This window comes from Lytechinus pictus, chromosome 19 (assembly GCF_037042905.1).
Source record: "Lytechinus pictus isolate F3 Inbred chromosome 19, Lp3.0, whole genome shotgun sequence".
Taxonomy (NCBI): domain Eukaryota; kingdom Metazoa; phylum Echinodermata; class Echinoidea; order Temnopleuroida; family Toxopneustidae; genus Lytechinus; species Lytechinus pictus.
The window spans coordinates 7,300,511-7,327,766 of NC_087263.1; the positions used below are offsets into that span (position 1 = coordinate 7,300,511).

The 27,256-nt window shown below is 36.3% G+C and overlaps 2 protein-coding genes across 2 annotated transcripts in view; one reads left to right on the forward strand and one right to left on the reverse strand.

Moving 5' to 3' along the window:
- The window catches only part of LOC129282662 (uncharacterized), a 28,564-nt gene extending 25,652 nt beyond the window's left edge, over positions 1–2,912 (forward strand). Inside the window, exon 18 of the mRNA XM_064113693.1 lies at positions 848–2,912. Within this exon, the coding sequence (XP_063969763.1) occupies positions 848–912 (65 nt within the window). The 3' untranslated portion in view covers positions 913–2,912. The remainder of the gene's footprint in view (positions 1–847) is intronic.
- Positions 2,263–19,790, reverse strand: LOC129283371 (solute carrier family 35 member F3-like). Its single transcript, XM_064113692.1, has 7 exons — positions 19,609–19,790; positions 9,519–9,897; positions 8,639–8,864; positions 7,808–7,933; positions 6,368–6,557; positions 5,649–5,738; positions 2,263–4,952 (listed from the first exon to the last, which is right to left on the reverse strand). Exons 2-7 carry the CDS (start codon positions 9,887–9,889, stop codon positions 4,711–4,713), a joined length of 1,245 nt encoding a protein of 414 aa, XP_063969762.1. The 5' UTR covers positions 9,890–9,897; positions 19,609–19,790; the 3' UTR covers positions 2,263–4,710.
- Between the last annotated feature and the right edge of the window lie 7,466 nt (positions 19,791–27,256).

Below are 27,256 nucleotides of genomic sequence, written 5' to 3' on the forward strand. Positions count from 1 at the left end.
GAAAAAAGAATATATCAGGATTATGTGGGTGCCATTTCAGATTCCTACTTAAAAACCTCCCGTGAAATTGTTTGTTTTTCAACTAGGTTGTCATATACGCGGCATTTCGCAAAATGTCACATTTTACGATTTGAGGTAGGAAACTAACAACCTTTATGCAAATTCCCGAATGAAATATTTTGCTGAAGTATTCTTCAAATTGTTGTCTTTTAGCTGGGCATGACAAAAATTAAAAATCTGAAATTGCCCAAAATGACTTTTGGCGCACTTTTGTTTCGCCCCGGCCCACTGTGCGTCGTGGTGTACCGTTTCTGACTCTCGCCTTGTAATCAGAGGGTCGTGTGTTCGAATCCGAACTTTGCCTAGCGTCCTTTGACAAGGCATCAATCCACACTTTGTCACTCTCCACCCAGGTGTTAAATGGGTACCCCGTAGGGTGTGAAAGACTATGTAGTATGCCCAGCAATTGAAATTTTGTTGGAATGCTCCACAGGGAGTGGAGAAAGTGCATACGTTGTATGTGGGCATGCCAGGATCCGATGACAGGGGTAATAATCATCTGTAATGCTGTCGTTCGGATTATTACTATTCTCATTATTTCTTACTTTTTTTCTGGTACATATATGATATCCTTTCATTTAATAGATGAATAATGAAAACCACGGGTTTTTTAAATTGGTTTTGTTTGATCAGTGGATTTTTTTTAATTGACATGCACTCATTTCCATGTTTACGATGTAGGCCTACTAAACGTAACTATTTAATAACACTTAAGTATCTTATACTACATTATTCGAACTTTTATTATTTTGATTTATTCAAATCATGTTAATCTCTTCTCCACCAGATACCGTTCTGCCAACCGATGAGATTGAGCATCCCTACGCAGAACCTCATTATCAGTGCTCGTGAGGCGAAACCTACTCCAAATGGAGGACGGTTTGCAAATTTTACAAAATATGTATAGGCCTATGTCAGCTCTTGTCTCATGATTTTTGTTATGGTATTATTCTTCGTAATAAACCCAGGCTTAGGTTTGATAACTTCCTTATTATTCTTTTACAGATTCATTTCATATTTCACGTAATGAAATACAAAAGAAAGTGAGTGGAGGACATCAGTCTCTTCATTTGCTTACTCACCAGTGCTGGCCGCACAGAAATGTTATCCTTACAGAGCGCCAACAGTAAGCCCAGTCACATCTTTCGGATTTTGTCAAAACATTTATTTCGATGTGTAAGTAATGCATTGTTGTAACATCAGGCATCGGAGCCACATTACTGGTTGTAACAGGGCCTCTGTTAGCGCATTGTTAGAGCTAACAACGTTTCTGTGCGGTCAGTACCGGGAAGAAAATAGATTTTTTGGGGGGCCATAAGGGCCAAAAATAAAACGGCCGGGTATTGAAGTGAAGTTTAAGCTTACAAGCCTGCCAATTATTCCCATGGTTTTTTTTCAAAGTACAAAGCTACCAGGAAATTAACTAAGTGATTAAGATCGCTTGATCTTATGACATCCCAAAGAGGATGTCATTTTGTTTCTATGGAATAACAGAGTACGGAGGTGTGACGTCACTGCCATGACAACGAACCGGTTGGTTCTAAACAGAGTCGCAGCTGACGATCGTCTATACACATTTATATTTGCAAAAATTACCATCATTCTGAGGTTGCAAGTGATTAAATTCCGTTAGCAGCCATTTTCTCCAACGAGAAACACGCCCCAGGTTCATTTGTTTAGAACCAGGCCGTCATGACACCATGGCAACTGACGTCATCGCTTCGGTACTCTATAGGGGTTATATACCACGATCCATATCTGACCTCTTGATAGGACCTAGTCTTCATTATTTCTTTCCTTCTCTTTTTCTTTTTCATCATTTTCCCCTTTTTCACGACTTTCACAAGCATAGGGAAGCAATTGCCTCTCGTAGCGACGCCCCTGGTATAACGGATATCCTAAAGCTGTCTTCCCAAAGCCATGCACAATGCAACGGGATCGTACAAATTGGGATGAGACGAACATGCTTTATCCGCGGTTCTGTTACGGCACATTTTGGTAAATTGCATATTTTGGTAATCTCTATCACTTGTGTAATTTCTTGGTAGCTTTGTGCTTTGGAATGACTGAGAAAATTTTGCCTTCTTTTGTCTAGATCACACTCCACTAACCCGCTCCTTTATCATTTTTTTTTTACTTAAGGCTGCCCATAAACATATTCAAACTAAAAGATAGGAAATGAAGAATTAAAATAAAACACCATTATTGCTTAGGTTTGTTTTATTTGCCAATCAAATAAAATAACCATCATTTCATTTCAGTTTGATTGAACTTTATGGCAAATCAAAGGCAAATGTACATCTTAGGCTATAATCATTGTTACCAATGTACAAGTTTTCACTCATATCCAAGATACATAAGAACAATTATTCAATATTTTCATGTTAATAAGCATGATAAATAAAATGTCAAAATTAACACATAATCATCACTCGTTGTTTAGGTTTTCAACCTATACCATTGTCCCACAATGATGAAAATTTCCAAAGTTATACCAATGTATAAAAAGATGGTACTAGTTTATTTTCCAATTATCAGCCTATTCTATAACTTATAAGTTCATGTTTTTTAAAATATTATAAAGGGGGGTTTACGATAGATTAGACAAGTTTATGACTAGCTACAAATTACTCAATAACCACCAATACGGATTCAGGAAATTTCATTCCACTGAATAATTATGTTATTTATCGTAATATACTTTTAAACAAGCTTTACCATTGTCGGATTCGTGGTGCTTGCTTGGACTTGTTCTGTAGTTAATTTTCTTGATGATGATGTCTATATGTTAATAGGTTTTAGTTTTGTTTTTACGATTTTTTTTTTATTCGAACCATGCTTTTCTTTAATACCTAAGATGGTATTTCAGGTACTATGTGCTTGACACATATTTTGTTTATGCTTAGTTCCTATTTGTATCGCCAATGTAACACTATATTCTATTAATTAACTTTTGTTATACATGGTGAAAATAAAACAAAATATTCATCAACCTAATGTGATAAAAAGTTTCGATGTTATTATTACCACAACATTTTTAGGGTATTATGTCATTATTAAGTATCTATCGTATATTAAAGCCAATAAGCCAGTTCGTAGTTGCATTCTGCGCATGATCAGAAGAAGGTCATTGGTTTTTAAGTGACATGGTGGTTTAATATTTAATGAAATAAGTTCCAACTTTGATGTCTATTCATAAATTCTTTTGAATTGTGTTTTTCTTTTCATTAATCCACAAAAACAACACCAACCACTAGCAAATGGTATTTCACAGTTGGCTAAGTATAATTGTTATAACAACATGCTAATGCATTCGAAGTAGAAATGCAACAAATACCTTCATAGAGTGTTCACTGGTGTGCTATTTTAGTTACCTGGTCTATTCGATTTCTTCGTACTGCTATGTAAGGCATGCTTACATAATATCTTACTTTGAAATCTGCCTATTATCATAATGAAAGAAATGAAAGGTCATTTGACCAAAATTGCCCATGAAATAAACTGCGAACTGGTCTATTTGATTGTGGTGCCCTTCGTGAGGTGTCAAATACTCTCTTAGCTAGTCACATGACTTTCACCTTTTCCTAGATTTAAAAAAAAATCGCTTCACAACCAGGCAAAATTAACAACAGCCAAATATTATAATAGAATAGAAATACAAAATAAGAAAAAAAAATGAATTTTTCCAATGTGAACATAATACCTACCGAATTGAGGCACTCTCCGTGATTCGATATTAACAATATATGTTGTCAGTATATGAATATTAGTACAGTGCAATAGTACTCAGCCAAATGACATCATATTCAGACACATCCTTGCCCTTGTCGTAGATCGGTTATCACAGTTTATCGTTGCATTGGGCGGATACAAACACGAAAGGTTATACATGTAACTTTATTACAAGCAGGACCAAATATCGAAGCAATTTGGTTAAACTGTTTTTAAGCCTTGTCTCTCTGAAAGTAGAATGAAACACTTAAAAAATAAAAGATAAAAGATATAAATCAAGAAAACGGATCAATGAAAGTTTGATGAAGGTTGGACGAATAATAAGAAAGAAAGTATTGAGCAGCTGAAAATTTAAATCACTATAATCATACAGTATGTAGATCCTCTCATAAGCAGTTCGACCAACATCTGTGACGTCACACACCTGGATCTTTCCCATTATTTCACTTAAATTTTCTCCTTTTTCTATTCTATCGCAAGGTCAGGAGTTCTTGTGTATAAGAGGACGTGTAACAGAGGTTTCACAGCATTATATTATTGATGAATAGTTTGTCATTATCAAGAATGAGCAAAAAATGCGTTTTTGGTTACATTTTCAGTGTCCAGAGGGGTCTACATGTGTGCCGTGACTGACATCACAGATTTTGTTTGTATGTGGCCAGCAGGATGATCACCATACCATTATTGATCTCAACATTTAAATGTCCATAACTTTCGAATTGCCTGTCACATTTTACTCAGAGTCTCGTTGGTCCCCTTGTTTTTTGTTTTTTTATTCTTTATTTATTTTAAAAAAAAATCTGCTCCCACACGACCAAACTTTCTTAAGGGGTTTTATTTAGTTTAAGTCGAACAGATTTTTGTGATCCGAAAATGACTCATGCTGCATAATATAAAACCAGTTATAAAAAAAAAACATCAAACCGTTCCATTCATGTTTTCTTTTTTGGATGCTTCACTCTCCACCGTCGGGTTATCGATACCGCCATTCGCTGCTTCCTCATTCCCATTCAGCGTCACCGATCTACGGGATTTACAGCAGTATGCTTTCTCCTGCCATCTTTCGGGCATCAGCATAATGAGGAATCCAAAAACGATGAGAATCGTGCCTCCGATCTTCCAAGAACCGAATCCCCTCCCTCGGAAAATGAGATCGACCACTGAGCGCAATAAAGAGATGTGAATATGAAATAACATAGGTTGGACAAATGATTGATCACCAAATCATTTTTTTGGCTGCAAAAATATATGTCTCCGGAGCATGTCAGCATTAATGTACGCAGCGGCTGTTTACTGCATGCCCACACATATTTCTTTTTTCGGCAATTTCAGATATGCCTTATAGTACTTTATATCTACAGCGGAGTGTACTGTTGTACCCCGCCCCGCCCCCAACAGTTAACTATTTGGCTCCGATCATCATTTACAGCTTGGCCATACTCCCCCGTCCTCTTCCTTTGGTAATCGGAAATTCAACCTCTCACCTTGTCAAAATACACGGCAAATAATGTTGTGGTTTTTCCTCTATCTTTTAGTTTCTTCTTAAATTATTTATGGTAAGTTGTATTAATATTTAATCATATTTGTTGATGTAACAAACAAAATTCTTGATACCGAGAAATGGCATTTGTTAATGAATGATTTTCTTGACATCAAGATATTGCTTCTTGATAAGAATTCTTTATATTAAGATTCTATTACGTCAATATCAAGGAATAAATCATAGAAACAAAGAGATAAGATTCAATGTTGTAAAAGCTTTCCATACATCTTTCGGCGTATTCTGGTTAAAGGTTCCGAATGTGAAAGTCCTAATTACCATTACTAAAATGATAGTGCATTCACACTTAACATACCTGCATTTAGAGGGATACCAACCACGGTACCGAGAGCAATGAACAGTGGGAACGTGACCGCGATACCGAAGTTAATCAGGAAGTTAAAAACTGCACATAAAACAAATAATTTTCGCTGGTTATTATCAAATATATCATGTTTTATCAATCCCATTCCCTTCGACTAAATATTATTTTTCACAAAAAAGGAACATCAGATAGACAGAAAAAATAATACGCCCAAGTTTATATTACCCAAATATTCTATAGGTTTCCAAATCAAACAAATTATATTTTGAAAATATGAATAGCAGTCCGACAATAGAGCATTGTGGTACACCATATGCCACCTCGCATTAATTTTGGAGAGGCTATCAAGACTACAATCCATGTACTATTATTTAAAAAAAAAAAAACTTTTTGTGTGTTTTTTCTGTAAGAAACTATCGAGATTGTTTAAGAATTAAAAGCGACCTCTATCCAAAAACCCATAATATTTGGAGTACCATAAGGCTTCATACTAGGCCCGTTTTTTTATTTTAAGGTGATTCCCGAGAATCCGTCATCCATTCTAAGGCATTTTCTATGGTTCAAAAGTGCCCGAATACGTATAGTGATAAACACAATATAAAAACACCCCCACGCACGCGCGCACCCGCAAACATACACACATGCGCATAAACACACACACTTATTCTCTCTTTCTCTCCCTCCCTATTGATTTATATTGTCGTCCTCACCTACTGACAGTGCTGAGCTACCACAAAGATAGTTCCATGGCATGTTGTTCCAATCCCACTGCTCAAAACCTGTGTAATACACGGTGAGTAGTACAGGCCACAAGAAGACTAAATCAAAGAGCGCCAGCAGCGACAGAAACAAGCATACCTGTCCAGACGTCGCATCCCCGATGTACCGTTTAAATAGTACCTGTTATCAAAGATTGTTTTAAAGATTGATAGACTAAAGGGGCTGTCAAACCTAAACGTGTCAACCAGCGTTCTCTATGCTACCGTACGTATGCTATGGTAACCTGTTTCCTTAATCCCATTTTTATCACGAATGGTCTTTTCTTAAAGGTCAAGTCCACCTCATAAAAATGTTTATTTTAATCAATAGAGAAAAATCAGACAAGCATTATGCTGAAAATTTCATCAAAATCGGATGTAAAATAAGAAAGTTATGACAGTTTAAACTTTCGCTTATTTTTCAAAAAATAGTTATATGCACAATTTAGTAACATGCAAATGAAAGATCGATGACGTCCCTCACTCACTATTTTCTTTGTTTTTTATTGCTCGAATAATACATTATTTCAATTTTTGCAAATTTGACAATAAGGACCAACTTGACTGAACCATAAAATGTTAAGCAATGGTAATTCAACAAGTTCAGGGAGAAATAAAGCTTTGTTTCACAGGACATTGAGGAGAAAATTAGAATATTTCATATAATAAAATACAAAAGAAATATAGCGAGTGGTGTCATCAGTTCCCTCACTTGCAAAACCGAGCAGGATCTGCATATAACTGTTTTGTGAAATTAATCGAAATTTAAAAAGTCATAACTTTCTTATTTTACATCCGATTTTGATGAAATTTTCAGTGTTATGCTTGTTGGATTTTTCTCTTTTTACTTAAATCAAATTTTTGTTGGGGTGGACTTGTCCTTTAAAGGACAAGTCCACCCCAACAAAAAGTTGATTCGAAGAAAAGGAGAAAAATCTTTCGCTTAATTTCATTAAACAGTTATATGCACATTCATGGTTCAGTTAAGTTGGTCCTTAATATCAAATTGGTAAAAATGAAATATTGTATGATTCAAACAATAAAAAACAAAAGAAATAGTGAGTGATGGACATTATCGACTCTCCTATTTGCATGCCACTGAGTTGTAAATAGAACTGTTTTTTTTTTATAAGCGAAACTTCGAAATGTCATAACTTTCTTATTTTACATCAGATTTTGATGATTTTTGTTTAGCATTGTGCTTGTTTGATTTTTCTCTCTCGATTCGAATCAACATTTTTCTGGGGTGGAATTGACCTTTAACAACAATGATTTTAATTGTTCATATTTAGTGTGGAATACAATAAAAAGAAAAGATCGCACAGAACTAAATTACCATTTTCCCTATCTTGTAAACGAAATCAATTAAAAGTATAATAATAATCCATATACCTTATAAAAAGCCGATCCAATAGCTGAACCGATTGAGAGAGCGATGCCGATAGCAGTAGTTCCTTGAAAACCATCTGCGTATGATATAAGTACTATACCACCGATAGATAGGATAACAGATACGCCCTGAGAACGAGACAATATAAGAAATATATCCCTTTGCATTAATTCCATTGAAATATACCTTGTAATAATATTAACAATAACATAATGATAATTATAAAACGGTGACATGGATCCTAATCAAATGACTAGTCGGAATCTATTAGATGAATAGAGGTTTATAGTACAATACATGTAAATTTGCTCATGACCAGTACTCTTTACTTGTTCATTTGGCATGTCAGAGCTTTAAGAAGATGGTGGTTTATCAAATAAGCATGATCCACATTATGTAAGTACAAAACGTTTAATACGCATCACTTTGGTCGGGCATTAGAGAGGTTACGCAGAATAATTTGAATCATTTGACTGTTCCAAAATCATTGTTATTACCTTTGAAACAGTCCAAACGCCCTCGACTATGATGTTTCGGGCGTGTTAGCACTATTCCAAAGGTACATCGTGCGTATAATTCTTACTAATGCCCTCAATGATGGCTATTGAAACCACAACCGTCGCTACCGATTGGCAGAATTGTGAATAATCTCACAAAATATGCCCAGGTACGTGTGGAAATTGTTTGCAAGGGGAAATTACACTAATTTTTCTGCAGACAAATTTGATGACGTCAGCTAGAATGAACTTTATTCGCAGCATGGAGTCATACCACGAAAGCAGAATGATTCCGCTACTACAGGGTGAAAGGAAAGAGTGATATTACAAGCTTACCCTCGCAGGAAGAAGCACAATTCGTTCGTGAAGCCAAATCCACGAAAATATGTAAATGAAGGCGGTATTACTGGAGAACAATGCCGTGACGTCAGCTGCAGCAATCCTACCAAGCGCGTAAACGTACATATAATTGGTCACCATCCAGCACAGCGCGAAGGGAGCGACCAATCGGAAGTAGTTTTTGATGGTGAGCCCCTTCCGCCCGAATACTCGTTCGGAATGCCTGAAAATAATGGAAAAAGATAAACATTAAAACGTGACAGACAAGAATATCGGATCGGGGGAGCATTTTCATTAAAGGACATACGGGAGATTTTATCCGACGGTTAGCATAGGAACTGTGCCTCGCAGCCAATCTTAACCAAGGAAAACTTTCAGAGATGTCGGATGACACATCTTGTAGAAACGCTCCCCTTAATTGGGTAAAGGGGCTATCTACAGGGCCCAATTTCCAAAATATATGCGTTTAATTTTGCATATTTTTATTTTTGTAGCCAGATGTTACTTAAATGACTTCCAAATTCGTTAGGTGATGTGGTCAGGTGCTTTGTTATTTGACTCTTAAACTAAGGGTTGGGGTTCAAAACCCATCGGCGCACATAATATTGAAAAGGCACATAATACGTTTGCCATTCACCATCCAGGTGTTATTCAGAGTAGGATGTGACACAGTCATGAATTAGTTTGGTATTAGTGTGCCTTTCAAATGGCTCCAAACTGGAACGATACCCAGGTCTAGGGACAGCGTGTATGAAACTGCGATTGAAGTCCATGATCAGAGTAATATAATATTTGTAGTATGCCAAGATACCATTTGAGCAAAAATCAAAATTCTCTCTACTTTCTATTTCCAATAGTTAATCTCTTAATTATTTACTTGTATAAGTCGACGGTTCCCGAATAACTGCGACTCTCCTTCTTGAATATCCACGAACCGGCCACATAAAACGGATAGCAGATGAACATCCATAAAGTCCCAAACCAAACGTTGAAGTAAGGCGCATTGAAGGTTTCCGAGTATGTACTCTGTGAGAATTGAGTCGAACCGACCCACGAAACCGCTATACCCGTGACGATCACAAAACCCAGGAGAGTCTTTCGGACATTTTCGAAATTGTTCGTGACTTGTCGGGAGCCATCTCCGGATGTTTCCGATGTTGTTTCTTCATTTGCTTTAATTGAGTTGTAGTTCGGTGGTTCCTCGTTGTCATCGACTAGGATTGGTTCACTGTCATCTGTATTCTCCATCACCTTCACTGAAGATGGAAAAAACGAATTTATTTTAAAAAGTACACTGAAAAAAATCCGGTGTTGAATTAACACCAGCCCGTAATCTATATATGTCCACACCAGAGAAGTGTTAAACAACACCAGTTTGGTTTTGGTCTAACACCAGATATGTGTTTATACAACACCAATTAGTATTAAAACAGCATCGGTTTGATTCCAAACTGGTGTTATTTCAATACTTCCCTGGTGTAGACAGATATTGATTCCGGGCTGGTGTTAAATCAACACCGGAGTTTTTGCAACGTATGTATCGTCATCATCAGCATCATTACAATCTGTTTTTTTCTCCATCACCTTCACTGGAGATGGAAATAAACGAATTCATTTTAAAAAGTATGTATCGTCATCATCAGCATCATTACAATCTGTTTTTTTTCTCCATCACCTTTACTGGAGATGGAAATAAACGAATTCATTTTAAAAAGTACGTATCGTCATCATCAGCATCATTACAATCTGTTTTTTTCTCCATCACCTTCACTGGAGACGGAAATAAACGAATTCATTTTAAAAAGTATGTATCGTCATCATCAGCATCATTACAATCTGTTTTTTTTCTCCATCACCTTTACTGGAGATGGAAATAAACGAATTCATTTTAAAAAGTACGTATCGTCATCATCAGCATCATTACAATCTGTTTTTTTCTCCATCACCTTCACTGGAGATGGAAATAAACGAATTCATTTTAAAAAGTACGTATCGTCATCATCAGCATCATCACAATCGCCATCATCATCATCATAATAATTATCATCATCATCATTATCGTTATCATCAACATTATCTACATCATATTCTTTTTCTTCTTCATCATCATCATCATCATTATCTCCATTCTACATGTTCAATGGCAAAAAGGAAGGCGAGTGGGTGGCTGGGGTGAAAATAATCGAGAAAAAGTGTAAACGTTATTATCAAAGTCATCATTGTCATCATCATGTTTCATTTTTTTTACTTTCATCTTCGTTTTATAGTTTTGGAGTAATGATAGTCAATTACCCCTGTGATTACTCTGAAGAATATCAAGTTTGAAATAATTAAAGGCGCTAATTATCATTATTCAAATAACCCCTGTACATAACTTAAATCCATTATCTTCTTTCCAAGGATTGGAAATCATTGTTCAATAAATTTAGGATTCTTCAGAAGTTGTTTTAATATCCACTTGTAATTTGACTCAACAAAACGTCATATTCCTTTAATTGAGTTCATTGCCACATCGGGCAGCAAAGTATCTAAATGTGTCTAAATCAATATCTCCAAAGTAAATATTGATCTAAAACGATTTGTACTTTGCCCCCTTTTGAGTACACTGGTGCTAGTAAACGGAAAATATATATTGTTCACTTATTATCAATGTTTTACATTATTAAAACTGAATATTTCATGACATATCTTTGTTATGCTAAGGTCACGTATTAGCTCAGACAAAAAAAATGAGGAGGAATAAAAAAATCATTCGCGGCTATATCTGAATCTCAAAATGATTTTTCTTTGAAATTCAGACACATTATACGGCCATATAAATGTTCGGTACATACTCCTCATCATAGCCGTTCGCAGATTTTTTTTTTGCTGGGGGCAGGACGCGTAAAATTTTTCCAAAAAACAATATCAAAAGCGAGGGAGCTTTCGCATTTTGTAAATTGAAATTATCGGATTTCGTGCACACTTTTCGTGATTTTTTTGGAAATTTTCAGTAAAAAATGTAAGTTCTCAAAATTTCTGGGGGCGCAACTGCCCCTGCCCTCCCCCCCCCCCGCTGCGTACGCTCATGCTCTTCATGTTTTTCTGATATTATACTCGCTCATGCGTGAAGTATATATAACTATCGACCTACAGGAAGAGGTATATTTCATCATATCCCCTCATAATGCAACAACTCAAACTAAAGGAAACTGAAACCATGAAGGTCATTGAACTTTGTACCCATTGGATAGGCAATATTGTTGTGAAAATCTCATATTAATCACTTGCCGACAACTACACTGCAGATTATTTTACAATAACACCTGGGGAGTATTTCATGAAAGGACATGTCAGACGTTTTATCCGACAAGTCCCATTTTATCCGACAGTTACCATAGTTACAGTGCTTCTCAGCCAATCAGAATCAAGGAAAGATGTAAGATCTGACAACTTGTCGGACAACAATTTTGATGAAACGCCCCCCCCTGATTTCGTTGCCTTCCCAGAATGATACATGAAGGTATGGAGCGCATTAAATAAAGGCAGATCAAAATAAAACAATGACCCGCGCGACCCGCGCCAATGACATCCAAGAACAGAGCCCAGTTTGTGATTTAGCAGGGCGTGATATGTAATTACACATGAAACTTAAATCAAGTTCGAGTGACTAATAGTGGTAGCGCCAAATAAAGATGAATTTCCATGTTCAGTTCAGTTCATTTATTCATTTCTAAAAAAAGGCAATAAGTACAGATATATATACATAGAAAAATACACTTCGAATATATGCATCAGTATTTTAAAAATGTAAACATGCAAAAAACTACTTGAAATAAATGCAATGATATTCGTGTATAATTAGGCCTGTGTACAGTAATAATATGAGAAACGAAAAGGAGGACTTAAAATAAAGCCAATGGTGGCCTTGTGAGTTAAAGTCTCAAAAAATAATAAATGCTAATTTGGAGGCTACTTAGTATATATACAATAATCAAAGCATATATAAGAACTTAGGTTACAAAAGTAAATGAATGTAAATTGTATTACACGGCATTGAAATGTAAAAATGCCATTAAAACAGAGGTGTGTCCCCTCTTTTGAAATTGAAGACCTTTTTTGGTCAATTTTTTTCGGGTACGAAATATCCTTAATTGTGGTTGAAAACATTTTTTTGCTTGTCAAAATTTTCCTCCGAAAAAATTGCCCCCCCCCCCCCTTGGAAATATGTAATGTGCATTTTACTGGGGGAAGATTAAAAAGTGAACAGCAAATATATAGACATAGATCTAAGATAATGGGGGAGGGGTAATTATATGTGAACAACATAAAAATGTGATTATAATGGTCACAGAACATTACTTACAAATTCAACTTGAAGAAAAAAAGAATTCATGTACTACCCATACAAATCTCTTTCAAGATATTTCCCCTTAAAATCTCTCCATTTTACTGCTTTATTTTAGTTTAAACATAAAAGCAACATGTGCCAATAGTCAACTCATCTTATTAGTAATACAATATTGAACAGTTAAATGCAATATTTTTTAATTGAATTAAAGTTTCACTACATGCCTATTGTTTAAAAAGCAAAATGTTTTAAAAGCACCAACAAGTGTAAGCACTGCAGATGAGCACCCAATATATTTCCTTAGCACTAACATCCTGCTGATTATCGTCGTAGAAGGAGAAGTATTCCAGTTCACATGCACACATTTTAAATCTCTTACGAATTTGTGACGCCAAACTTCGCGTTCCATACTTTGATTTTATAAACACTCAAGATATAATAGAAGAGCTGGAGATTCGCAAAATAATCGATAACAAGATCACACCACAATACCATTAAAGCATTTAAATACGTGCCTGTCAGTGATATCACTTACGTTTTTCTCTTGACCGACATTATGTAGATACGTATGTGATAAAGATTCTCCTCCTAGCGGTCTCCGAATGAAAAATAATGAGTATCCCAGTAAAAATAGGTCCGTATCCGGGAAACATTACGCCCGGTTTGCATACATGTACTCTTCATGTATTAACAATGTACTCTCTCTCGCTCTCTCTCACATTGAGTTGCATGGTTCACATAGAGATATATATGGAACGCGATATGTAGTGCACCTACAACATAGAGATATATAATATCAATATATCTCTATGACCTACAAGTTTATTTCCAATTCGTCTAATGTCAATTCGTCCAATTGCAAACTCGTCTACTATCATTTGGTCTACCATCAGTTTGTCCACTATCAACATGGTCTCATTCCCAATTTGTCCATTTACCATTTCGTCTATTAATAACCAGTTGTCCTAATAACCATTTAGTCCATAGCTGCACTAAGTGTTAATTGTGCTAAATAAATGGTAATGAAATTGATATTAGACCAACTGAGACGAAATGGTGATTACACGAAGTGATGTTTGAACCAAATGGTTGGTAGACGAACTGTTGATGGACGAAATGGCATTATATACACAATGAAAGTAAACCATGTTGTGAGCGGACGCGAATATAGGCAGTAGACGAGTTGGCAAATTTACCACTAAAACATTGGTGTAGATTCTGCGGTATAATTTGATTTAAAATGTTTATTGATTTCAAAACGACATTAACTTGGTGTTAAAGGGGGGGGGTACGTGATCCCATATGCTATAAGAAGGCATAGGCCTACACCTCGATCTTTATTTAAGATGGCCAGACATTGATTTTTTTTACCCTCTGGTTGCAAGGCAAAAAAAAAATAGTAGGTCCGATATTCTTTCTGGGTTCAAGTACGGGCCTACCCTGGATGGAAATCCAATTAAAAGATGATCACCATGCAATGAGATCCCCACTGACCATCGATCGGCAATCTGTTATGTAGATGAAAAGTGAAAAAAAAATGGATATCCGTTGAAATAAACCCATTAAAACCTAGAACCCTAAATATGGTTAACATTGACAATTGCTTTAAAATTGGCAATGGGGAACAATTTTAATGGGTCAATTTTCATCAGTCACACAATGGGATTTTTTTCACTTTCCATATATACCTAGCCCGGGATACCTACTCGGCCCAATTGCCGATAGGTATTCAGTGGGCTGATTATACTTTGCATCTCAATTGGTGTTCAATGGGACGATAGGTCCAATTGAATGATCACCGTGTTGTTCGTAGAATAGGGACAAGCACAAGGGGAGAGGAAAACAACATGGGAAACTACCGAAATACGAAGATTTCTTTCCGTTTCTGTCTTGCTTTTGATGACGAATATGATAGTATCAACTATCAAGTTCACTTAATGAAATACGAAGCCTTTTTAAGTAAACCAATTAAGCCGTGTATAGCTCTCATCTAAAAAGGTCAATTCGTTAAGAGCTGACAAAATAATCAGCCCCCAAAAATAATACAATTCACTTCCTAAACATCCGTCTTTTAAAAGGCACTATAGGGAGATGTGTGTTGCAGATAACTTTTATCACGATCTGCGGTCTGTTTTGGCTTTCATTGGTCCCTTCCACTATACAGTGCGTATAAAAAAAACGGGACAGATTTGAAAAGTCTAAACAATTTTTGTTTCAAATTATGATGCCTATACTTTGGTGTTAATAGATGCTCTACGGTCTTATCTTTGAAATGCAATTAACAAAAATAAATTTTGTTCATGCTTGAGCGAACACGGGACATTTCTGTTGAGGGTTCAAAAAGAGGCTTGCGCCAGAATTGCAGAATATGAGTAATATAATGATCAGACTTCTTGCTAATCAGGAGACTTCCTCTTGACCCTTTAATTATCAGTGCCACAATTTTCGAATTATGCTGTCAAATTTAATTTACAAATTCATTTAATTAAATTATTTTGTTTTTTCATTTAAACTTCTCTTACCTTTTAATTTTCCTTCATAAGTAGCTGTGGAAAGAAGATTTTTTTTGTCAACCCAAGCAACAAGATTTGAATTATTGATTGGGAAAACTTGTGATTATTAAAAAAATTTTCGTGAAACAAATTATGTTATGTACCTTTAACAGACATGAATCTATTTTTCAAGGGGTCATTGATTCCTTGACCAAGTTTAATTGCTTGACAGGAAACACAGGAAGGGACTCATGTTTTTCAATGACAATGGTGAATTGAGTCAATTTTGAAGGAGCTAGATATGGCAGATCGGGTAAAATGTATTAAAAAGTTGTAAGCGAGCGAAGTGAGTACGCAAATATTCCCACTTTTTTATTACAATATCAAATTTTGTGATAGATTTTAACATAATATTCAGAAAATAATATCATATTTTACTCTCTATCTTTCCTTTTATTTCCTGTCCACTTTTTTTTCTTGGTCATGATTTTTTTTAATTGAGGGGGGAGGGGGTGCATCCGAGCGCCCGCCCATCTGTGTGGCACTGTTCAAAAGGCACCATAACCTTTGTAGCACACAATGAAAGGATTTGAAAAAAAAATCCACGCTCTCCCATAATTCGGTTGAAACAAAATTGTTTTAGCTAGAAGAAGGAATATTCAAAGCTAACAGAGAGCATATTAAAAAGAAACAACAGAATAATTCAAGCAAATAAATAGATCTGAAAATGAATTTTGACCGCATGATTTGAAAATTATGACAAAGATAATGAAAAGGTTAAGAGGAAGTCTGCTAATTAGCAAGAAGTCCGATCAACATATTTATAATTTTATGCCATTTTGGCGCAAGCCTCCTTTTTAACCCCAGACAAAAACATTCTGTGTTCGCTCAAGCATGAACAAAACTAATAATTTAAAAGCATATGAAAGATAAGACCTTAGAGCACCTATTTACATCAAAATATAGACATCATAATTAATAATAATAATACATAGGATTTATATAGCGTCTTTTCCATTTTGATTAAATGCTCAAGGCGTTTTAGGAGAGCGAAACATAAAAGTAAAAAGAACTAGGAGAAGTACAAAAAAAAAAAAAAAAAAAAAAGTAAATTAAATAAAAAATGAGGAAAAATGACTGTCTTCAAACCTAGTACCTGCTGGTGAACTAATGAAATTTTAGGTTGCCCTTAAAAGATGTTGCAGAGTTTGAGTTCTTCAGCTCCTGTGGTAGTGAATTCCACAGGGCTGGTCCGGCATGAGCAAAGGCTCGATCGCCCCAGGATTTTTTAGATAGTGGGATTTGCAAGAGACTAGATTGGGATGATCGCAGTGTGCGTGCAGGTTGATAGTGGTGTATAAGAGACTTGTTGTAATCGGGTGCGGATCCATTGATGATATGATGAACCAAAAGTAGAATTTTGAAAACTATGCGATCCTTTATGGGCAACCAATGGAGGTCTTTGAGAACAGGAGTGATGTGATCGTGTTTATTTGACAGAGAAACAATGCGAGCTGCTGAATTCTGAAGTTTTTGAAGTCGGGTAATTTTAGAGTTAGGTATGTTAAGGAGAAGACTATTACCGAAATCAAGACGTGAGGAAATGAGTGAGTGCACTAGTTTCTCTGTTGCAGAACGAGTAAAATATTTTCGAATGAAACCAATGTTGCGCAATTGATAGCGGACATATTTACAAATACTTGTGACCTGATTTGACATTGACATTTCGGAATAAAAAATGACACCAAGATATCGGCATGAATCAGAGAGAGGAACAGGATTACCGGCAATGAGAATGGAGTCTATGTTAAGTTTACTTAATTGAGATTTGGAGCCAAAAAGCATGAACTCACATTTACTGTGGTTTAGTTGCAGTGAATTTGATTTCACCCAGGTGTCTACGGCAACAATGCAATTTTCCAAAATGTGCAAAGCTTGGGAAGCTTGAATTTGGTCCGGTGGAAAAGAGACAAAAACCTGAATATCATCGGCATAAATATGGTAATGAACAGGGTGATTTTGAAAAATATGGCGAAGACCGAGTAGGTAAATTGAAAATAAGGTCGGTCCGCCTACAGAGCCCTGCGGTACTCCACAACCTAATGACCGTGAGGAGGATGTGAAACCGTCAAGAACGACAGACTGTGAATGGTATGATAGTTAAGATCTAAACCATTCAAGAGCCTGGTCCTGGATACCTAAGCTTGCAAGAGTATTGAGAAGTATCTTGTGATCTACAGTATCGAAGGCCGAAGACAGATCTAATAGGACCATTGCGGTAGCGCATCCAGAATCCATTTTCTGCAATATGAAACTAGAAACGTTTATGAGTAGAGTCTCAACACTGTGGTGGGGTCGGTAAGCCGACTGAAAAGGGTCAAGTAAATTGTGTTCTAACAAATAATCGTTCAGTCTAGTGAACACAACTCTCACAAGGATTTTAAACAGAAAGGGAAGATTGCAAACTGGACGATAATTCTTCAAGGTTTCCCGATCCAAGGAGGGTTTTTTCAACAGAAGACGAATCAGAGCAGACTTTAACAAAGAAGGTACAGTCGCTTGATCTATACTGAGGTTCACAATTTGACAAATAATTGGGGCAAAAGTGGAAGCGCAATCTTTAACTAGAATATTAGGAACAGGATCTAACTGGCAAGATTTGGGAGGCAGTTTACGGATAAGGGATAGAATTTCGTCTGCGCTAGCTGGTATGTTGAAAAGACCCGAGGTAGGACGAGGTGACTGGCTCTAATTCAGGTGGCACGTTATGATGTAGACTATTTCGAATTTTATTTACTTTAGAGTGAAAAAACTTGATAAATGTTTCAGCCATCGAACTACCATCGGTGTAAGTCGGTAGAGGAGCAGACTGCCTCCGGTTCAGAAGTCGATTTGCAACGTTGAACAGTTTCTTGTGATCATCCCACAGTTCTCGATGAGTCTGGTGTGATATGAGCGCTTGGCTTGTGAAACAAGGTAGTTCACACGGTCACGCTGAACACAGAATGACTGACGGTCTGCTTGGAGCTTGCCGTTGTTGCGCCATATCCTTTCAAGTCTCCGCCGCATCTTCTTTGCATCAGAGATATCAGAGTTATACCATGGACTCTCCTGATGTGATTTGACTTTGCGAGTCCTGGCTGGGGCATGAGTGTCAAGTAATCTGCAGAGTTCTGAATTGTAACGAGTGACAGCGTCATCAACGCCTTCTGTACGTGAAGCCATAATGTTGCTACTTGAGATATCGTTGACGAATACAGTTCTATCAATGCCCTTGATATTGCGAGAAGAAGAAGTTACATCTTTCCGTTTCGGCATGTCGAAGCGTAACTTGTAGGTCACAGCGGAGTGGTCGGAAATTCCAGTGAAGACTCGTGGGTGGGAAAACAACAGCCTGTCAGAGTTCCGAACCAGAATAACGTCGAGAATATGACCATGACCATGTGTGGGTGTAGTCACCAGCTGGGAAAACCCATGGCCATCTATGAGATCGTTGAATTTCTGAGTGTGCAGGGATGAAGAGACATCTAAATGTATATTAAGATCTCCAGTAATAATCAATGGAGACAATTTATACAATTTCTCATCCAATAAATCCGAAAAATCATTAAGAAAGAGAATATGATTGAAAACCTGGTGGTCTATATATTACTAGAATCTCAAAACTAGTAGTGCCATTAGATACCATAACTGACATAGATTCAAAAGATGTACAGACATTAGATGAATTAATGACAACTGAGAAATTATCTCTAAATAAGAGCCCAACACCTCCTCCACGTCCGGAGACTCTAGGGTGATGCAGAAAAGCCAGGGGGAGTGAGATCTGCAATGATGGCGTCATCTAATTGAGTCAGCCATGTCTCTGTAATAGCAACTATATCAAATTTATTATCAGAAACAAAATCTTGAAAGATGGTGGAATTATTACGCAGGGAGCGCGCATTTAGAGTACATAATTTTTAGAGAGTTCTTGAATCTGTCCTGACCAGCTCTTTTTCCTCGATGTGTCTTCGGCCCTCGAGCAATAACTAGGCACAAAATCCTCTTCCAGGCTGTGATATTCTCTTCACGCCATTTTTCAGATTTATTACCTGGATTACAAGAATGCAGAAATTAATTAACATTAGTATCATTAATCTTACCAGTATCCAAACTTGGGTTGGGAACATCACTAGAAGGACCTGGATTGGGATTAATGTCCCCACAAACAAGTAATCTAACTTGGAAAGTTGAAACAGAGTTGGTATAGTACAATATGGGAGTCCCAATGTACTTTCCCTTTGAACCTGTAGAGAAGCTACTGGATACATACTGAAAGGAACATGGTGTTATGTGACAATAGGTCTGTAATAGCTGAGTGCTACTATACAAAAGAAACACAGTAAGTACAAAAGAATGCTATTTCAATGGCAACATTGTGCCAGTGAGAGTGAACTACATCAACACACAGTATAATACACATGTAATGCACACAAGCAGTACAAAATGGCGATAGGCCTGCAGTGTGGCAAAAATTGAAAACGAATCTACTCAAACTACAAAGAAACTACACTTTAAAAAAATCTTCAAATTTGTCCAGCAGGTACTTGACGACAGGCATAGAACAGTAAAATACAAATCACAATAGATAATTACTCAAAAACCAAATAATCGAACACAAAATCAAGAGCTCTGTAGGAGGGCCGCCGCCGGGCGCGCAACCTACAAAAAGAAAGAAAAAAAAAAAAATTTATAGACTTTTCAAATCTGTCCCGTTTTTTTTTATACGCACTGTAGTTCTCGGTGAGAGTCGAACTGAAGAATATGTTGCGAAAATAAAAACTAATGGAATGGAGGAAAGAGTATGGATGCAGCGTAAGTCGTGGTTCTCCAACTTTCAAAAACTTAGGCCTATATCACACACACACACACACACACACACAAATCCATACCCCCGCCACCCCACCCACACACATGCATTAGAAGAGCTCACTTGCAAAAGGGGTTAGGTCAATTTTTCATCAAATTTGTTTTTTTTTTGTCTTAATGTATAGATTTGTATATAGGAGCTCTATAATATGATACCAAAGAAAAGTTGAAATTCCCTTTAAAAAGTGAACTGAAATGGCAAAGAAAAATCACTTTTTTTTTTCAAAAGGGGTTAGGCCCACAAAAAGATTTTCTTTGAGTGGACCTAACCCCTTTTGCAACCAAACTCTTCTGAAAAGCTCATTTGTCAAAAGGGGTTAGGTCTATTTTTCATAAATTTTTATTGTTTCTGTCTCAAAACCTCTAAATTTTTAGTCGCTCTGGTAATACCAAAGAAAATTTGAAATTCACATAAAAGCGTGAATAAAAGTTTCAGAGAAAAATCACTTTTTTAATAAAAACAGATTGGATTCATTTCAGTTTGCTTGCAAAAGGGATTAGGTCCACAATGATATATTGTTTTTACATATATAGAAAAAAAAATGAAGACAGGTAGATTTCTTTTATACCCAATTTTCTGTTCATATGGTAGGGTAGTACATCATGACAATTTAGTTTCTCATAAGAATATTGCAATACGTGAGAATAAAAAACATGGAATTTTCTCGGAATGGTCCAAAGGGGACCTAATCCCTTTTGCAACCAAACTCTTCATTTATAAGTGAGAGACGTTTATCGGCTCGCAAAAGGGAATGTTAGCTCTGGGGAACTTTGATGTAAGCTTCGCCTGCCATTGTTCTCTTACCCCATTTCTTTTCCAAAATATGTAGCAAAATCGTAGAAAAATTTGATTGCGCCGATTTCCAAATTCACACCAATCAAACTTCATCTGAGGAACCACTTTAACCATGGAAGAGCCCTGAGATGACCCACGATATCAAAATATTAATTTCAAGTCATCCCAAGCATTTCTGGTCTTGATAATTAAGTCACAAATCTATTTACATCATACGATATCAGCTAATCAATATTTACTCAACGACGTCTCCTATATACACTTTAAATGGCGTTTGTGTCAATTAATGGGATTATTGCCGATATGCATTTGCATCGTGAATGCTACGTAATGATTAAAGGTCTGAAGGTCAGATGAAAGATTTCAATAATGGATGCATGTGGTAGTGTTACAGGTCGGACTCTTGCTACCAGCAGTCAATAGTTTTTTTTCTTTCAGCACATGGATGCAAGAATCGGGTTTGGAAGTACAGGTATGTTATAATTAACTGCACTCCATGCATGTACAACTACAAATGGTTGGCATTTTCATCAGTTTCATGAAATAGTTTATTTACTGAAACTTCGAAAACCTAAAAGAAAAAAGGTATTACAACTTATGTCTACACAAACCCAAATTGTAAAACGCAATTTGATTAATTTAATGGATAGATAAGGCCCGATTAATGGAGTCGATAAAATTGAAACGCTTATCTGGTGCCTGGTATTCTTACATTCATGTACAGCGTGTCCTCAGAAATAAAAGGGGAAAAAAGAGTCGACAATTTTCCAGATGTCCTCATAGGCCTACTTTGATCTCTATGAACTCCACAACATCCGATACATAAATGAAACGTCACTGTAAAACACACCGACCTTCTGGGATGTACTGTACAACACACATATCTAGGCACAATTTGATATTGGACCTGTTAAAATAATTTATAACAAATAAGCATTGAGATGACAATATAATAGGGTCAGCATACCTTCCTTTAATTCTAACGATGAGTCTAATTTACTATCCTTCTGTTCAGCAGCCGGGCTACCCCCATTTTGGTGGGGCGTATCACATGACTTTTCCTCGGCGCCCCCTTCCATATCTACTCCGGGTCTTGAAACTCGGATAATAAATGAGGTAAAAGTTAGAGCGTATCCCTTCTTCTTGTTGTTCTTAATGAGAAGCTTTAAGAATGGAATTTCCTTTCTTGTAAAACGTCAATTTAATACGGAACGAATTCGATTCCAGAATATTTCAAACATACGAGCAACATGAGCAAGTTGATGTTGATCATCAAGAAGACCGAAAGACTGCTTTCGCGGTATATATAGCTCTTTCGAGAATCGTTCAATGCTCAAATACATTCACCGGGTTCAGCTTTGTATCCTGCAAGTCGAAGTTATAAAATGTGCAAATATAATCTTCTTTTACGAGGTCTTTCTAAAAGTGGGGCACGCTGCTCGGTTCTTCGATTAAGGTGTTTCGGATTCTAGAGAGGACACGAACACATTCCCTTTTCCTCGAGACACTTTTCCAAGAAATGATTACTACTTTTCAACCAAAAAAAATCCATAGAAATGATAGGAATATTTCCAGACGCTCGAGATGTTAAAGAAGAAGTCAAGAACAATTCAAGTGCAATATCGAGTGACCTGCTGGCAAGTTGAGCGGGTACCTGCAAACTGTTAAAATTTATTACACGTTATACGATCGGAAGCATGCACTAGACAGTACTAACACATCCCCAAGCTGATCATAATGCATTCGATGTACCATGCCTGATGCTATATTTTAGACTATCGCATGGCAAACTGTATTATTATCTAGTCTGTTTTATAACCTATGTTTGCTTTACTACCACACGTGCCAGGAATTTCCAGAGGCAATGTGAAAAAATTGAAGGCACGCTGGGTGCACCAGGTAACCATTAATCAGAGCAACCATTAATCAGAGACATAGGGCGGGGAAGGGGGTAGGGGTATAGCCCAGTCCCCCTTTTCTGGAGGTGAAAAGGGGGTCTAGTGAAACTGACGAGGATAAAGAGGAAAGAATAGTTTTGAAAATGGAGTGCTAAATGGTTACGGCCCATTATAGCCTACCCCATTGAGGAAAAAATGATGTCATGTATAGATGCTACAGCAAGAAAACATAGATAGAGACGTAGCCTGATCTTTGTTTCATCATGTTTAATATGAGCTTTCGGCCATTGGGCATTCTTCAGGTATCTGAAGATGTACAAGAGAAACAATTGCGCTATAATGAACAAACACATTTAGCAAATACGTATACATACAAAAAGTTACTACACTATACGGATACTTAAGTGGGGCTAAAAAGTTATTGAAATCAATTACGTTAAGGCCGGTAGCCACTAGCGTACCTACGGGGGGGGGCAGGGGGGCACTCTGCCCCCCCCCCCCTGACGAGCCACAACCCACACAAAATACATATCACTGCCCCCCCTGACGAACTTGAAAGACCTTTTATGCCCCCCCCCCCCTGACGAGCTTGAAGACCTTTATTGCCCACCCTGACGAGCTTGAAGACCTTTTTTTTTTTTTTTTTTTTTTTTTTTTTGCTTGTCAATTTTTTTAGCGGCCAATTTTGCCCCCCCTGTGGAAAATCCTAGGTACGCCACTGCCGGTAGCCATATGAAAAAGTAAAATATATAAACATATATATATGTGGGCAGATTCTATATGAACGATTATGTAATTATAATAGTATATAGGATATTGGTTTCCATTATATATGTACCGTTTCCCCTTTCTAGGGTCAATGCACAGACGATCCCCGCGTCAGATTTGTTTACATATACTTATACATAATAAACACCCACACATCACCTGAATGGTCAAGCATTTATTCTAAAATTCAAGGTAAGAAACCTGCCATTTATTATATAGATATTTAAATATATACATTTACCATTACAAGACAACATAATTATATTTCCATTATTGTTACACCTTATGGACATACATTGTATAATTATTAGCGCTATGAAGTATATCTGGGATTGATACTTCGTGTCAGTGTGTGCATGAATAGGTACTATGTGTGTGTGCATATAGGTACTGTGTGTGTGTGCGCGAGTGTGTGCGATTGCGAGGGTACCTACTTGCTTACCAAAGTGTGCGTATACTTATATTAATATAAACGGTATATAATAGAAACCAACATTTTTCATGTTGTATATTATAATTACATAATTGTTCGAATATATATATATATATATATATATACACAACAAAAAAAGTAAGTCCCCCCTTGAACAAACATCAATAATTTCCGAACCAATGCGAGTTTTTGATATATTTTTACATGAGCGTGTAGGTAATTTTATAAGCTACCATCTGAGTAAATGTTATGGACGTATTTTACGTCATACTTCAGTGAGCACCGTCAGAAGGCAAAAATGTCACTTTTCAAAAGTCACAAGCCCAAAATCATGACTTTGATTCCATTTTATTGGAACTGATTCCACATTCTCATCTTCAAATATAGTCAGAAGGCTTGTAAAAGGTACTTTCTAAAAGACGATAAAATTTGTCCAAAGTCCAAATTTGCTATAATTGGATTTTTTACACATTTTCATCAATAAAAATGATAGAATATGATGACAGTTATTTTTGGGAAGAGTATCTTCAACAATATTCATCGTTTCACGGTTCAATGAACATTTATTGAAAAAAAAAATACGATTTTCAAATATCATAGGCAAGTATTGTTTCATTTTGGTAACTGAAACTGATCTTTTATCAACTTTTTCGTTATGTTCATGTCCAATTAACATGCTTCAATGATTCAAAGGCGTTTAATTAAACATTCATGCTTGAATGAACATGTGGAATGTGATTAGCTCTTTTTTACGTTATTGGAAAAAATGCAATTTGTAACTATGGATATCTGTCACAAACCTCCTTGTATGGTTCATTTGATTATATTTTTATGAAAATCCCGATGTTTAATGCATCAGTGAGCACACAATATTAGAAAATTATGCAAATGAGAAGAAAGTTCAAGGACTTGGCCCCACTCTGTGCCGTATCAAATTGATATTTTAGTGTGCGCGCCTTTTGGACAGTGTTACTCTGAAGCGATGTGCGAAGTTTCATGAAATAACTGTTGGCAGAAGTAACGAAAACCGTCCATGAAACAAACCCCTTATTTCATATTTGTTAAAATTTTGACTTCCTCTCTCATAGACTTGTGTACATTATGGGTGCATATGTTTAAGAATAAGTGACCCCTTATTTAATATGGTGGAACTTTTTTTCAAGGCTATCTTTAGCAATGTCATTTGGCACTAATGTTTATCAACCTATGGGCAGAATTCTGTGCAAAAATGAAATCGATTTGTTTATTTACGGATGAGTGAGCACGCATCAAAGTAGGAAAATGGGTATTTTCAATGTCACAGACTCATTTTAAAGGGTAATAAGGTAAACATTGGGGGCAAATTCGGTTTCAAATGTGACTTTAATTGCTGTTGTTTTTATCATCCATCATTTCTATCACCACACACTTTCCGAAATTTTAACAGTTTCATGGCTGAGCGAGCACATTCGAAAACTTAGGAATGAATACTCTTTATACTGGATAAATGTATTCTATTCCTAACAGTTTCTCATGATCAGTTTAATTTATGGACAAATCAGTGGTGGATCCAGATTTTAAAAATGGGGGAGGGGCCTATAATCGGGGGAGCCACCAACATTTTCAAATTTTAATATGACCTAACAAGTTGTAGAGGATACTACCAAAAACCCCTATGATGATACGTCACAATACAGGGGCCGCGGAACGGTTTTCAAAGTGTGGGGGAGGGGCTGAGCCAAAAGTGGGGGGGGGGGCGCTGACCATGCGAAAAATCACAATCGTATGGTCATTTTTACATTTTTGTACATGCTTTTGGAAAAAAGTGGGCCCCCACCCCGCTTCCGCGGCCCCTGCGATATTGTGCTCACTCAACCATGAACATACGATATCAAAATTGTGTGTGGAGTGGCTAAATGATGGATAGTAAAACAGCATAACACCATAAAATTCACCTAAAAACAACTTTTGCCCAACTTTCTATTTGCACAATCTGAAAAACGACTCTTGTGACTTTCAAAAATGGTCATTTTTAATTCAATCTTTAATTACTCATGCATGAGTCAACCGATCAATCTCATTTTTCTCCAGGAGTTGCTTAATGAGTGTAGAAAACCACCTACGAAATATCATATCTCAAAATAACTCTGTTCAAAAGTTACAGCAATTTGATTTAGGGGGGACTTACTTTTTTTGTTGTGTATATATATATATATATATATATATATGTTTCTATATTTCACAAGACATAGCAGGTTTGTTTATACTTTTTCATATTGCGCCTGCCAAACATAATTGACTTCAATATCGTTTTAGCCTCACGTATCAGTAATGTAGTAACGTAGAATTTGTTTGAACATTATAGCCATTTTTTTCTTCTTTTGTACATCTTCAGATACCTGAAGACACGGGAGAATTGGCCAGATGGCAGAAAGCTCGTGTTAAACGTGATGTGAAATAAAGACCAGGCTACGTCTCCATGCTTTCTCCATTTCAATTATATAGACACACACACATATATGTGTACATATATAAATAAATAAATATATATATATATATATAAATATATATATATATATATATATATATATATATATATATATATATATATATATATATATATATATATATATATATATATATATACTTATATATGTATATATATAAATATAGGCCAGTTTCGCCCCCTGTCAAAATACCATGGCACCAGCCTTGGGAGAGAACATAACACATATATATAGCGATGCTTTCTGATGGTTGGAGTGGGGGAGGGGGTGGTCTCGTGTCTTATTAATTTACCAAATTTAGAGCGCCTGTACTCCTTTCTTCTCTGATCATGATGATTGATTTCACAGTCATTTTTTTTTTACATTCAGCGGTTTAATCCAGACATCCGGCTGAAGGTGATCTTCATAGCTAGCATGTTTTGTTGATTACGTTCGGGTAAATCAAAAAATATTCACTTTCAAAATTTGAATTAATCCTTACTCGGATATTTAAGGCCTAAA

What these genes read in the sequence shown, in the direction of transcription:
- LOC129283371 (XM_064113692.1), bottom strand. Translation starts at nt 9,889, where the DNA reads ATGGAGAATACAGATGACAGTGAACCAATCCTAGTCGATGACAACGAG. An exon ending in TTGTGCTTCTTCCTGCGAGG is followed by an intron (nt 7,934 to 8,638) that starts GTAAGCTTGTAA and finishes TCTCGTTCTCAG; the next exon opens with GGCGTATCTGTTATCCTATC. An exon ending in TTGGATCGGCTTTTTATAAG is followed by an intron (nt 6,558 to 7,807) that starts GTATATGGATTA and finishes CTTTGATAACAG; the next exon opens with GTACTATTTAAACGGTACAT.